Source organism: Mesoplodon mirus (genome assembly GCF_964341445.2).
Source record: "Mesoplodon mirus genome assembly, chromosome: 4".
Lineage (NCBI taxonomy): Eukaryota > Metazoa > Chordata > Mammalia > Artiodactyla > Ziphiidae > Mesoplodon > Mesoplodon mirus.
This window is the reverse complement of record NC_138979.1, coordinates 96446202-96462219: the sequence shown is the minus strand read 5'-3', so window position 1 is coordinate 96462219 and position 16018 is coordinate 96446202. Positions and strand designations below refer to the sequence as shown.

Genomic DNA, 16018 nt, shown 5'->3' with positions numbered 1-16018 from the left:
GATAAACCCATGCACATATGGTCACCTTATCTTTGATAAAGGAGGCAGGATTATACAATGGAGAAAAGACAGCCTCTTCAATAAGTTGTGCTGGGAAAACTGGACAGCTACATGTTAAAGAATGAAAGTAGAACACTCCCTAACACCATACAAAAAATAAACTCAAAATGGATTACAGACCAAAATATAAGGCCAGACACTATCAAACTCTTAGAGGAAAACATAGGCAGAACACTCTGACATAAATCACAGCAAAATCCTTTTTGACCCACCTCCTAGAGAAATGGAAATAAAAACAAAAATAAACAAATGGGACCTAATGAAACTTAAAAGCTTTTGCACAGCAAAGGAAACATAAACAAGACCAAAAGACAACCCTCAGAATGGGAGAAAATATTTGCAAATGAAGCAACGGACAAAGGATTAATCTCCAAAATATACAAGCAGCTCATGCAGCTCAATATCAAAAAAACAAAGAACCCAATCCAAAAATGGGCAGAAGACCTAAATAGACATTTCTCCAAAGAAGATACACAGACTGTCAACAAACACATGAAAGGATGCTCACCATCACTAATCATTAGAGAAATGAAAATCAAAACTACAATGAGGTATCACCTCACACCAGTCAGAATGGCCATCATCAAAAAATCTACAAACAATAAATGTTGCAGAGGGTGTGGAGAAAAGGGAACCCTCTTGCACTGTTGGTGGGAATGTAAATTGATACAGCCACTATGGAGAACAGTATGCAAGTTCCTTAAAAAACTATAAATAGAACTACCATATGACCCAGCAATCCTACTACTGGGCATATACCCTGAGAAAACCATAATTCAAAAAGAGTCATGTACCACAATGTTCATTGCAGCACTATTTACTATAACCTGGACGTGGAAGCAACCTAAGTGTCCATCGACAGACGAATGGATAAAGAAGATGTGGCACATATATACAATGGAATATTACTCAGCCATAAAAAGAAACGAAATTGAGTTATTTGTAATGAGGTGGATGGACCTGGAGTCTGTCATACATAGTGAAGTAAGTCAGTAAACAAATACCATATGCTAACACATATATACAGAATCTAAAAAAAAAAATGGTTCTGATGAACCTAGGGGTAAGAAAGGAATAAAGACACAGATGTAGAGAATGGACTTGAGCACATGGGGAGGGGGAAGGGTAAGCTGGGACAAAGTGAGAGAGTACCAATGACACATATACACTACTAAACGTAAAATAGATAGCTAGTGGGAAGCAGCTGCATAGCACAGGGAGATCAGCTCAGTGCTCTGTGAAGATCTAGAGGTGTGGAATACGGAGGGTGGTAGGGAGACGCAAGAGGGAGGGTATATAGGGACATATGTATGCATATATCTGATTCACTTTGTTATACAGCAGAAACTAACACAACATTGTAAAGTAATTATACTCCAATAAAGATGTCAAAAAATTATTACTTAATAACTGCATTTTAATTTTAGGAAGCCAGTAGTTTCTGGAGAATAGCTTGCTTAAAGATAAAAAGATTTCTAATCCTTGTTTATTCCAAGGATAATCCTATATATGTAGTGGGTCATTAATATCTTTGGGTCGAATCTGTTTGTTCAAAATAATATTATATGGCTTGACAAAGTTACTAGAAACATTGCTAGATTATGTTTCCTTCAAAAACTTGCTATATATAATCCTAACAGATTTAAGTGGGAAAGTAATGTTTCTTCTCATGTTCTATCATGGAAAAACATAAATTTGGGATTCAGATCTAGAGAAAGTAACTTAAGGTAATAAAACTCTGAACAAATTTCCCTATGTAATTACCTTGGTAGAACTGATAACACCACTTCCTATCCCTCATTCAACTCCTAACAATAATAGAAACATAGTACAGATAATCTTACCTAGAATTACATTAATTATTCTAACATGAAGCTCTATGTAAATGGTTTGCATGTAAAATTAGTAACACCCATTCCTTCATGGTATGAAAGAATCCATTAGCAGTTTTCTTTGGGTAATTTGAGGTGGGGAGGTGAAGAACTGAGCCTGTTATCAGGCTCCCCTGATGGGGTAGCACACCTTCTTAATGCTTAGACTGCACTCCCCTGCGTTACCCTACTTTCCATCCTTCTAGATCCAGAGGCCACATGGCAGTCATTGGTATTCACCACTTTTTCCAGGCTCACGTATTCTCTAATGTAAGACTCGGGTGCTGATAATTTCCATTCTTTTATTGCTTCCCAGATACCCATGTGTTTCTCTTTTTAATCCTAAGCAGAGTTTTTATCCTTCTGAATCAAGTGAGGACCCTCAACCCATCTGATATTGTAGAGTGTTTTCTAAGTGAAACCTCCCTCAATGTCACTGATTTGCAGTGGATATTCTGTTTCGTGTTCATCAGCACATTACAGTATTGAGTAAAGCTACAACTTTATTACTCACTACAGTGTTTGATTTCACTAATCTTTTTCTGATTAATAAAGACTCTGGATCTTTGAAATCCATATTAAGGTTTTAACTTCTCTGAAAGAACTCTAGATTTCAAACAGGATTTCTAACATGTGCAGAATACTAAAAAACCAAGCTCTGTGACAGGATCGGAAAAACATTTTTTGTACCAGTGCTACCCCTACTGAAAAATTAATTATGCTGCAAATCAACTTTTAAAAAAAGAAGTTTAAAAAATATCACTATACCTTAAATTTATGGAGAAACCACCACCAAAAAGAATCATGCAAAAGAGCAACAGAGGCTTCTGAGAGGAAATGAGTCTCCCAGATTTTAAAACTTTTTCTCTATGGAAAAAAGACACATGGAGATCAAATTAATAATATTATAAGACATGTTACTGTAAATAGGCTTTATAAAGAGTGTGTATTTAATAGTTATAAACTACCACTGCTTCATAGAAATTTAATGTGAGCCATATATATATTTTCTAATAGACATTTTAAAAAAGTAAAAGTAAAAGGTGAAATTTTAGTGACATTTTAACCAAATATATTTAAAATATATTTTAATACATAATTGTTATTAAATTATTAATGAAATATTTTACATTCTTTTGGGTACTGGGTCTTTGAAATATACTGTATATTTTATACTTATAGCACATCTCAATTTGAACATAAATTTTCATCATAAATACTACATCATAATTAGATTTTGTAAACTATATGGTTGTAATTTTGTTTCAACCATAATTGAAAGTTGTTCAATAACTGAATCAAGTATTAATTTTAAAATTTATATATAATTAAAATAAATAAAATTTAAAAAGTCAGCTGATCACAGACATAGAAAACAAACTTATGGTTACCAAAGGGGAAAGTAGGGGAGAGGGATAAATTATGAGTTTGGGATTAACAGATACACTCTACTATATATAGACTAGATAAACAACAAGGTCCTACTGTATAGCATAGGGAACTATATTCAATACCTTGTAATAACCTATAATGGAAAAGAACCTTAAAAAGAATATATATACATATATATGTATAACTGAATCACTTTGCTATACACCAGAAACTAACACAACACTGTAAAACAACCATACTTCAATAAAAAAAATTCAGCTGAGTCACACCAGGCATATTTCATATTCTCAATAATCACATTTGATTAGTAGTCACTGAAATGACAGTGTAGGCTAGACCAGGAATAGCAAAAATCCAAGACACATGTTAACAATTTCCCTTTTATGCTGAAGACAGGTATCAACAATCATGGGATTCTAACCCAATGGGCCCCATCATAAGTCTAGACCCTAAAGATAGTGTTCTCTCTAAGCAATTCATCAAAATTGGCACATAAAGTTAATTTACCATGACTACTAGAGACTATAAGTCTTGGTTTAAATAGGTACCTTCAATAGTCTTTTTATTTTATTAACTAAAAGTTTGTAATGCCAGATTCAGTAGAGTTCAAGAATTCTTTTAATGAAATCCATAGGTATGAATTTCTGTTCCTCAAGTACAAGTCTACAAATAGAATACCGTGCAAACGTTTATACCAAGGAGATTATTTATCATGCATACTGTGTGAGCACTTCTCCTTCATAGGCCACTAAGTATAGTATATACATCGGTAACAGCTTCAACTTATTTAGCACTTCTTAATTACAAAAACATATGAGAAGTACATAAAGAAAAAAGTAGAAAATTTAAATACAGGAGAAAATCTGAATTTTTTTGTTGAAATTATTTGCAAATTTCAAGCAAACATGCTTTTTAGTGTAAACTAACTGCATGATTGCTTCTATTCTAAGCTTTGGTTATGTTTAGTATCACTAACTTTCTTTTTCAGGAAAATTCCAAATTCTTTAAAATATATCAGTATTTAGTCAAAACAACCAAAAACAGAAATCAGCCAAAAAACCCCAAACCTGACTTTAAAAGTTAAATGGTACTTTCCTCCATCACCCTCTACCCTTTTGTGATACTTTTTTGACTCAAATAAATGTAAACATACCTTAAAGCCTATACATTATCTGACTTGGAACTTTTTCTCCTAATATAGATTCTAGGTTGGATAAAACTATTTCTAATGTTCTCTTGATTTCTGTTTGTGTATATCTGTATCTTTGTGGCTCAGCTTTCTCAAAATATAGGCCCCTTTTCACTCAATTCAATAAAATTTTTACTGAGCATCATCTGTAGCCAAGGGTCCGTTCTGGGTGGTAAAGGGGATAATTTATACTTTATCAAGAAACTTAATCTATGACTGTATGTTCAGGAATGTATTTGGATGGGGTTACGTGAATCCAGTCAATTCCATGGATTCCCTCACCTTCAAGCATGTAACAGTAACCCTTTAACCTTCTTTTTCCAAGTTTCAGATATTATAATAAGCATTTCTATGAAATAACCTTCCCTCTGATATTATTTTCCTACACTTATTTTCTCTTCACTTTAATGTCATCATCTATCTCAATGCCATTGCATTGTGCATGCTCTAGCAAGCCAATTTAAATTCTTTACTGAAATCAGGGAGGGGTATTAACAAATAAAATACTGGTTATCTATACCTAGATATATCACTGGTACACAAACTCAAAATATCCTACACCCAGCTGCTTGTCATATCTTGTGCACCCCTTCCTCCAAACCCATACCTACTTACACTCCTCACTTTCCTACTTCTTTCAATAATGCCAGCATCCTCCAAGTTAACCATATGAAATGTTTATAATAGCTGTACTTCTATGCCTTGTTTATGTGACTGTGATGTACATGCATCCATAGTTAAAATATAGTCCCATTTTAGAAAACAGAATGTGAGAGTTAAAAAGATTATATTGTCTAGAACATTTATAAGATTATTTTAACAATAACTTGTGTTTTCTTTTTACAATAAAACATTTTCCCTGAGGAAACTTTGGAAAATATAGTCAGAGAAAGTAACAAATAAGCTCATGATCCAGGCATAACAATTACCATCTATTGTTTTTCTCTAAAAAAAATGGTATCAGGTGATCAAGACGGCAAACTAAGCCTTCCCTCTCACCCAAATCCCATAAAACATAAAAGAGAATTGAAAAGCATCTGTATTAGCATGGAAAATAAGAGAGAGTGTCATTACTGAATCATTTTAGGTGGAGTTTTCAACTGAGGTGCTCTGTGGTTCCCTAACTGAGGGGCAAGCAGGAGACCCAAGTCAGGTTAATCAGATTATTTCTTGGAATACTGTGTCTTGAAGATGAAACACTAAAGTGATACACTCTCTTTCATCTTGAAGAGAGGGAAAAATGGGCAGAAAATAATGGCTGGAGCTGATTCATCCAAATTTAATGGTTGATTATACTCCTTCTGAAGGACTATAGAGTACTATAGCAGGAGAGAAAACAGGGATTTTGTTTTGAGAAAGAAAGAGCCACAGGAAGGCTGGGGGTGAGGGATGGGAAGAGGGCCTACTAGGGGCCAAGTCCCTCTTAGAGAACTGTCTTGAGAGGAATCTGCCTGGAGGTACAAGGAGCACTGTTCAAGTCCCCAGGAAACAGAAACCTTTTTAGGTGACCACTTAACATTTAAGTGGGTGGGAAGTCACTACCAGTAACCACTCAGCCCTCATCCTATCCCTGGCAATCGGTGTCCAATGATCTAGTTACCTTCCTATGCCTGCAGTTTTTCATCAATTGGCTTCTCTGTAGGGATATTTCTTAAAAATGCCCCAGACACTTGGAGGTTCAAAAGGTAGGGTGTGGGGAAGGGCTCTCATAAATTATTTTGGGATCAAAATGAGCAGGCTAACATATCCTGAGCTACAGAGCAGGAAGAGGGGGAGTGAAACACCTGTTACAGTCACATGCCAAGCCAATGCACACTGGCAACCTCAGACTCCTGAGGCAGTAACACAGAATCTAATACACTCTCTTCTGGAGATTAGGGTGTTAAAAATGTCACTGGTTGGGGCTTCCCTGGTGGCGCAGTGGTTGAGAGTATGCCTGCTGATGCAGGGGACATGGGTTTGTGCCCCGGTCTGGGAGGATCCCACATGCTGCGTAGCGGCTGGGCCTGTGAGCAACGGCCGCTGAGCCTGTGCATCCGGAGCCCGTGCTCCGCAAAGGGAGAGGCCACAACAGTGAGAGGCCCGCACACCGCAAAAAAAAAAAAAAAAAAAAAAAGTCACTGGTCTTTCCTGCCACACTTAATGCCCAAAAGAATTAAATCTTGCTTAACACCTGATCTGTCATAGCTTAAAATTAAGGTCTAATTCATTAAATGATATTCTCAAAATATATCACACAATAATAATAAAATAATGTTTACATACGTCAAAGTTATGGGATTTTAAAATAAAAAGATAAATTCGTTCAGCATTCAAATGTCTGGGTAGTTGAGTAAGCTCATTTGTTCTGAATCCTGGGAAGTTGCAACCCTAGAAAGAGGGAAATACCACAGAACAGGAATTACTTCATTCTTTTCAGTACAGTAGTCTCATATGTCTACAGAAGACAGATATTTAACTATCATTTATTAACATAATTATTTTACATATTTTTACTAAAAATAAGTAAAATATATTTATCCCACCTAAGAAAAATCTTCATATTATCTGTTTCTATGAAATTAAGAGCATTGACATATTCATATGCTAAATCTAAAAGTAAAAACAATTACTTCAGAACTAATTTTGACATAGCTCAAATTACCAAGAATTTTAGTTACACTACACATAAAGAAATGGACTAGGCAGAAAAAGAACACTTCTGTACTTGTTTCCAACTTTCTCTCCTGGGGCCCCTATCTAAATTTATAGCTATATCTATCTTATTGTAAACATTCTTTTAGATCCACATAATACTTTTGATATATAATCTCATAAAACAGAAATTGTAAATACCTCTATATCCTTCTTTGTCTCCATGTCATCTGAAAGCTGGAAAACATTTAAAATAAAATCTTTAAAATTCTAAATTTAAGAATTTTTATACTTTGTAACTTTGTTCAGTTAACGTGTGTGTGTGTGTGTGTGTGTGTGTGTGTATGCATCTCTTACTGAGGCCTAGAATGCTGTTGCTGTATTAGATGCTGGGAATGCAAAGATATTCCTTGCCCTCAAGTTAGTCAGAGGGCAAGAGAGGAATCAGATACGTATACAAAACACAAAGAGATAAAGGCTATGATAGAAATATAAACAAACTACTTATTGCAGTTTGGGCCCACTGGGAAACAGACTGTGAGGTAGAATTTAGTGTTCACAATGTTTATTGGGAGTGCCTTTGGGATCAATATCTATGGAAGGCAAGAGGAGAGGGAAGATTGAGAAGTCAGCTATGATGCAAGTCTAACAGCCCTGACCCTAGGCAGAGCTTGTGAGCTGAAAGGACCCATAGTAGTTGTCCTGCACTGGGTTGAAACTGCCAGGCCTTTCTGTTTCCGACTTGATTAGTCATTGTATGTGAGTGGCTCCTGGATGGTCGTTTACTTGGGAGAGGAAGTTCTCTCTGTGAGAGGCAATCCCTGAAGGGGCTGCAGCTGAAGGGTGTCCCCTAACAGCACTCTTAGCAGTTGGGGCAACGGGTCATTCCTGGAAGGGGAATCTGGGAGGCACATCTTTGTGTCCACCACACTACTTTACACAGAGAATAAGAAGCCTTCTGTATAAATTAGTTTTTGATCATCTAGACATGTTAATATATTGTTTATTATTTTCCATATACCCATTTCCTCCCCAAATACATAAGCTTACAGGCAAATTTTATACACATACACACATACATATATTATTTAAGAGAAGACATAGGAAACCAATTTGAAAGGATGATTACAGATTGCTAAATGAAAGAGGATCACATTATTGGCATTTTTAAAAAATGTGCAAAGGGATAAAAAAGAGAAGGAAAGTGAGATCAATTATAAGAAAGAAGGCTATGTGCTTGACAGGTACAGATATAATTGGTAATTAAAGACGGTGTCAGATTTAGAAAGATGTAATGTTAATCTCAAAGTCCTGGCTTTATTCTGCAGGAAGCAAAGAAACACTTTTCAAGGAACAGAGTAATAGTAACACAGAACTAGTTCTTGGTCATACAACCTGGAAAAGATACCACAAAAATATAAATAATTCATGTTAAAATCCTGGATTTCCCTGGTGGCACAGTGGTTAAGAATCTGCCTGCCAATGCAGGTGACACAGGTTCAAGCCGTGGTCCGGGAAGATTCCACATGCCACGGAGCAACTAAGCCCGTGCACCACAACTACTGAGCCTGCTCTCTAGAGCCCGCAAGCCACAACTACTGAAGCCCGCATGCCTAGAGCTCACATTCCACAACAAGAGAAGCCACCGCAATGAGAAGCCTGTGCACTGCAATGAAGAGTAGCCCCTGCTCACCGCAACTAGAGAAAAGCCCACGTGCAGCAACGAAGACCCAATGCAGCCAAAAAACATATTTAATAAAAATTATTATTAAAACTTTTGTTAGTGTAATTCATCTAAAGGTCATTTCAATAGATCCTGGAAAGTCATCTGATAAAATTCATTAGAATTTTTGAAATTCTTTTGAAAATTAATACAGAAATCATAATAAATAATGTAACTAGCAGTGTTCCCATGTTCCCACAACCTAGAATGGATTACTGTTATTTTAGTATTTGCTTAAGACTAGTTAAGATAAAATATGAAGTTTACATATAATAAAATATAAAATTAGATCCCTTTTTACCACGATCTCTAGTTCAAACCGTGTGTTCCCTTTCCTTGAGATAGTCACTATCACTTGTTTGGTTTGCACCCCCTCAATTCCATTAAAATACTTTTACATATATGTGTATATATATATATAGAAAGAATATACAGACTTTTGGTATGTTTTTAAAATTTAAAGGGATGATATTAACTGTAGATATTACTTGGTAATTTGCTTTTTTTCACTGAACATCATGTTTTGACAATCTACACAAGTTGGTATTTATGGACCTGTTAACTTCCAGACAGCTTTTCTACCAACCTACCTATTCCCTCTGCAAAATATAAATAAAATCAATAAAAGTTCACAAGCAACTTTGCCAAACATCAAGAGCAAATGATATCCCTATATTCAACAAACTATCTATAGACTAAAGAGATGAAGCTAAGTAACTAATTTTCTGAAGTATGTATAATTTTTATACCAAAACCAAAAAAGATAATCATAACTTATCAAACATAGATATAAAATCCAAAAAGCAAACCAAATCCAGTAATGCATTAAAAATATATCCTAATATAAGAATGGTTCAACTTCTGAAAAGCTGTTAATGTAATCTGTCACATTCACACATGAAAGGCTTAAAATAGCTTTTGCTATCATCATAGTGGATTATTTTCCTCTCCATTTCAAACCATGAAGATGTTTTTAGTTTTTGTGCACAATATCTATATTCAAATCTAATATTTAATCTACATCTATACCCACATCCATATATCTTTAATAAACTTGGAGTAAATTTCTTCAATCTGAAAAAAAGTTATCTAAACATTTAAAGTTGTACCTAATAGCAAAGTACTAGCATTCTTTCTGAGTCAGTCAGACAAGATGAGAAACTGGTAACATTGTTGAGTAATATACCTATACCAATAATAATTTTCTATATACCAACAATAACCCATTTAATTACATAACGGAAAACTAATCTCATGGACATTAGTAATAAAAATTTAAGATACCTAGGAATACATTTAACAGGGAATATGTAGAACTTATATGAAGAAAATCACACGTTTTTACGTGACTATATGTGGAATATAAAAACAAAAGCAAAAACAAACCAAATAAATGAACAAACCAAACCAAATGAAAAACTAACACACATAAAGAGAATAGAGTAGTGGTTACCAGAGGGGAAAGGGTAGTGGGGAGGGCTAAATGAGTAAAGGAGATCAAATATGTGGTGACAGGCAGAATCTGTATTTTGGTGATGAGCATGCTGTAGGGTATACAGAAGTAGAAATATAATGTTGTACACATGAAACTTATGTAATGCTATAAACCAATGTTACCTCAATAAAAAAATAAATTTAAAAAAAAGCACACAAATCTACTGATAGACCTAAAATAACATCCTTATGCTTTACTCCCTTACACAAAAATAAACACTGGAGTTAAACACAAAAAAATTCATCTGTAAGAACAATATAAGAGAACACAAGTGAATATATGTATGATCTTGTAATGAAGAAAGCTTTCTTAATATTATGGCACTAAAGGCAGAAGATTTCAATAAAAAATTACAGATTCATGAAAATATAAAATTCTATACAGTGAAAAAATACTTTTGGGTTAAAAGGCAACCAAGAAAGTAATATAAGTATGTATAACATATGTTACTGAGAAGGGTTAATAGTTTTAAAGCATAAACAGCTCTTAGAAATAGAAGAACAGCTAAAAAATGCCCAAAGTTCATAAATAGGCAATTCATAATAATAGAAACACAAAAGCTAATAAAAACCTAAAAAATCAACTTCATTAGTGAAATGTATGCAACTGATAACATTTATGCCTATCAATTTGCAAACATTAAAAAATATAATGTTAAATATTGACAAGGGGATGGGTAAGGGATCAATCACAAACTCTATTGTTACGAATACAAATTGGTGCCACCTTTCTAGAAAACATTTTGGCAGTATGTATCAAAACACTTAGCTTTTCACATTTTTCCCATGTGGTTCCACTTCTGAAATTTATATTAAGAAAATAATCATGATAAGCACAATTTTTAGCTCCAAATACGTTCACAGAACTTTTGTAAATAATAATGAATAATGAAAACTAACCTAAACGTCCAACAAAAGGGCTATTACATTAGTTTATTTTTGAAATGATGTAGAATGATATTTAATGATGAAAATTCCATAAAACATTTAATGAATTAGAAATACAGTTTAATTTGAATTTTCTAAAAAATTTTTAAAGAACAATGAAAATGACAATAGTGAGATATATGTAATTTATTTATAAATGATAAAATTAAGATGCTTGCCTTTTTAGTGCTTATCTGTTTTAATTTTCTAAAATGACTACCTTAGTCATAATCAGGAAGAAAACATAAAAAGTAATTTTGAAATTTAAAGAACATTTAAGGAGGTGGATGGACAAGTGGTAGCACTGAAAGTCTTTATAGCTTTAATTTTAGAATGTATTTTTGAAAGGGACTAAGTTTCTCAAAGTAATTCCAAGTATAATTCTAATCAAACTCTCAAAGAGATTTAAAAAAAATTAACAAAGTAATTCTACAGGCAGTAAAAATAACTGTTTTTTTTTCCTAAAGGAAAATGACTGATATAGGACCTGTATCCCTAAGATGTTATAAATTTTTAAATAACCAGAGGATGAAATATAAGTCTTCAAATAACTTGTAGTGATGTGAAAATGCCAACACTCATATTGAGTGTGTAAAGAAAAATATGAGTCCAAATATTTTAAAAACACAGGGATAGATGATAAAAGACTAAAAGGAAATTTTTTAATGTTATTAGTGCTTATCTATGAAATTATAGTGATTATATTTTCTGTGAAAATATAATTTTTTAAGGAAGATGAAAACAAATACAATACCATTATCTTCTTTTCCTTACAGTAATTCCTTAGAAATGCCTTATATTGTTCCAATTTTCCATGAGAGCCTTTAAAAAAAATGAGAATTCACAACATATAAATATGTAAATAGCCTTTAATTGAAAAAAATTAAATACTTTAAGTAGATTATATATAAAACCATTCAATGAGATCAACTAGCTATTTTGACAAGCATAATGCTAGACACACACAGTCTTAGTTGAATAATTGTATCTCCTGTTTCCTTTTGCTATTTAGAAATGTCATGCTCCAACTAATATATCTTTAGTAGTTATTCCTATATCCAAAGTTTTACCTTAATCCCTTACTACTGAACAAGCCCATGTTTTTCAAACAGCTCAGCCACTTACATTTGGTTGTTTCACTGTCACCTTATATTCAATACAGTACAGTACTTTGGAGCATGATGGCCCAGTGAAAGACTATGGGGGGCTTTGAAGTCAGATAACCTAGACTTGAGTCCAAGCTCTGATATTTACACATTGAGGACAATGAATATACAGAAAATTATTTTTTAAAAGCATACACATGTGCTCTCCCTTTCCCTATATGTTTATATAGCCACACACGACTATATATATGTAGCTTGTATAATTTCAAAAATATTTTTTAAGATTAAAATAATTTAAAATTCAATAAGGGACTTCCCTAGTGGCACAGTGCTTGAGAGTCTGCCTGCTAATGCAGGGGACACAGTTTGGAGCCCTGGTGCAGGAGGATCCCACATGCCACAGAGCAGCTAAGCCCAAGTGGCACAACTACTGAGCTTGCGCTCTGGAGCCTGCAAGCCACAACTACTGAGCCTGCATGCCACAACTACTGAAGCCTGCACAACTAGAGCTCATGTTCCACAACAAGAGAAGCCACTGCGATGCAACAAATAGTAGCCCCTGCTCGCTGCAACTAGAGAAAGCTCACACACAGCAATGAAGACCCAACGCAGTCAAAAAAAGATAAAAATTCAATAAGAAAATTGTAACAGTAGTGAATTTAATAGTATTGTATTTAAACACATTCTCAGATTTTGAAAACTCAAGGTCCAAAAAAGGATATTAAATAGCTAAATAATACAATTATTATATTTATTTAATACGCGGAAAATACTTTATAAGAAAAACCAATATCATTCTTAAGACATATATGAGGAGCAAAGCTTCTTCATCTAGGCAGCAGGAGTGCTTCCTGCAGCAGCCAGTTTAATCCAGTTTTCAGTCTTTCCAACTCAAAGAACCAACCCCACTGTGCACCTAAGAGATGCCACAGGAGCAAAGAGCACCCTCTCATCACAGATGATTCTCATTGTGACAAAGCTCTATGACTATAACCTCGGGAGCATCACAGAGAGGTCACTTTGGAGCCGTGTGGATGACAAGGTCTTGGTGCTGCGGCCTGATGGAAGGCCTGAGCCTCTGAGATGGGAGAGCCGAGTTCAGGACATTGGGCCAAAAGAGCCCTCTGGGCCCCATGTAATATAAATTGGTGAGGACTCTCCCAGAGATATCTCCAGCTCAACACTAAGACCCAGCTCCACACAATGGCCAGCAACCTCCAGTGCTGGACGCCCCATGCCAAACAACTAGCAAGACAGGAATACAACCCCACCAATTAGCAGAGAGGCTGCCTAAAATCATAATAAGGTCACAGACATCCCAAAACACACCACCAGACATGGTCTTGCCCACCAGAAAGACAAGATCCAGCCCCACCCACCAGAACACAGGCACCAGTCCCCTCCACCAGGAAGCCTACACAAGCCACTGAACCAACCTCACCCACTGACAGCAGACACCAAAAACAACAGGAACAACGAAACTGCAGCTTGTGAAGAGGAGACCCCAAACACAGTAAGTTAAACAAAATGAGAAGACAGAGAAACACAGCAGTTGAAGAGCAAGGTAAAAACCCACCAGACCAAACAAATGATGAGAAAATAGGCAGTCTACCTGAAAGAATTCAGAGTAACGATAGTAAAGATGTTCCAAACTCTTCAAAATAAAATGGAGAAAATACAAGAAATGATTAACAAGGACCTAGAAGAACTAAAGAGCAAATAAACAATGATGAACAACACAATAAATGAACTTAAAAATCCTCTAGAAGGAATCAATAGCAGAATAACTGAGGTAGAAGAACAAATAAGTGACCTAAAATATAAAATAGTGAAAATAACTACCACAGAACAGAATAAAGAAAAAAGAATGAAAAGAAATGGGGACACTCTCAGAGACGTCTAGGACAACATTAAATGCACCAACATTCGAATTATAGGGGTCCCAGAAGAAGAAGAGAAAAAGAAAGGGACTGAGAAAATATTTGAAAAGATTATAGTTGAAAACTTACCTAACATGGGAAAGGAAATAGTCAATCAAGTCCAGGAGCACAGAGAGCCCCATACAGGAAACACAGAGAGTCCCATACAGGATAAATCCAAGGAGAAACACACCAAGACACATGTTAATCAAACTATCAAAAATTAAATACAAAGAAAAAATATTAAAAGCAGCAAGAGAAAAACAACTAATAATATACAAGGGAATCCCCATGAGGTTAACAGCTGATTTTTTCAGCAGAAACTCTTCAAGCCAGAAGAGAGTGGCAGGATATATTTAAAGCAATGAAAGGGAAAAACCTACAACCAAGATTACTCTACCCAGCAAGGAGCTCATTCAGATTTGATGGAGAAATTAAAACATTTACAGACAAGCAAAGGTAAGAGAATTCAGCACCACCAAACCAGCTTTACAACAAATGCTAATGGAACTTCTCTAGGCAGGAAACACAAAGAAGGAAAAGACCTACAATAACAAACCCAAAACAATTAAGAAAATGGTATTAGGAACATACATATTGATAACTACCTGAAATGTAAATGGTTTAATGCTCCAACCAAAAGACGTAGACTGGTTGAATGGATACAAAAACAAGACCTGTATAAATGCTGTGTACAAGAGACCCATTTCAGACGTAGGGACACATACAGACTGAAAGTGAGGGGACGGAAAAAGATATTCCTTGAAAATGGAAACCAAAAGAAAGCTGGACTAGAAATTCTCATATCAGACAAAATAGACTTTAAAACAAAGACTATTACAAGAGACAAAGAAGGACACGACATAATGATCAAGGGATCAATCCAAGAAGAAGACATAACAATTGTAAACATTTATGCACCCAACACAGGAGCACCTCAATACATAAGGCAAATGCTAACAGCCATAAAAGGGGATATCTACAGTAACACAATCAGAGTAGGGGACTTTAACAGGCCACTTTCACCAATGGACAGATCATCCAAAATGAAAGTAAATAAGGAAATAGAAGCTTTAAATGACACACTGAACAAGCCAAACTTAACTGACATTTATAGGACATTCCCTCCAAAAACAACAGAATACACTTCCTTCTCAAGTGCTCATGGAACATTCTCCAGGATAGATCATATCTTGGGTCACAAATCAAATCTGGGTAAATTCAAGAAAACTGAAATCCTATCAAGCACCTTTTCGAACCACAATGCTATGAAGCTAGATATCAATTACAGGAAAAAACTGTAAAAAATACAAACCCATGGAGGCTTAACAATACACTACTAAATAACCAAGAGATCACTGAAGAAATCAAAGAAGAAATTTAAAAATACCTAGAAACAAATGACAATGAAAATATGACGACCCCAAACATACGGAATGCAGCAAAAGCAGTTCTAAGAGGGAAGTTTATAGCAGTACAATCCTACCTCCAGAAACAAGGAAAATCTCAAATAAACAACCTATCCTTACACCTAAAGCTATTAGAGAAAGAAGAACAAAAAAACCCCTTAAGTTAGCAGAAGGAAAGAAATCATAAAGATCAGATCAGAAATAAATGAAAAAGAAATGAAGGAAACAACAGCAAAGATCAATAAAACTAAAAGCTGTTTCTTTGAGAAGATAAACAAAATTGATAAACCGTTA

At 34.8% G+C, this 16018-nt stretch overlaps 1 protein-coding gene across 1 annotated transcript in view; it reads right to left on the bottom strand.

The window, feature by feature from the left end:
- The window catches only part of FAM227B (family with sequence similarity 227 member B), a gene marked incomplete at its 3' end in the record, with an annotated part of 241992 nt that overhangs the window by 204576 nt on the left and 21398 nt on the right, over positions 1-16018 (bottom strand). The window contains 4 exon segments of the mRNA XM_082620108.1: positions 2700-2798; positions 6778-6882; positions 7348-7383; positions 12045-12112. Of these exon segments, the coding sequence (XP_082476234.1) occupies positions 2700-2798; positions 6778-6882; positions 7348-7383; positions 12045-12112 (308 nt within the window).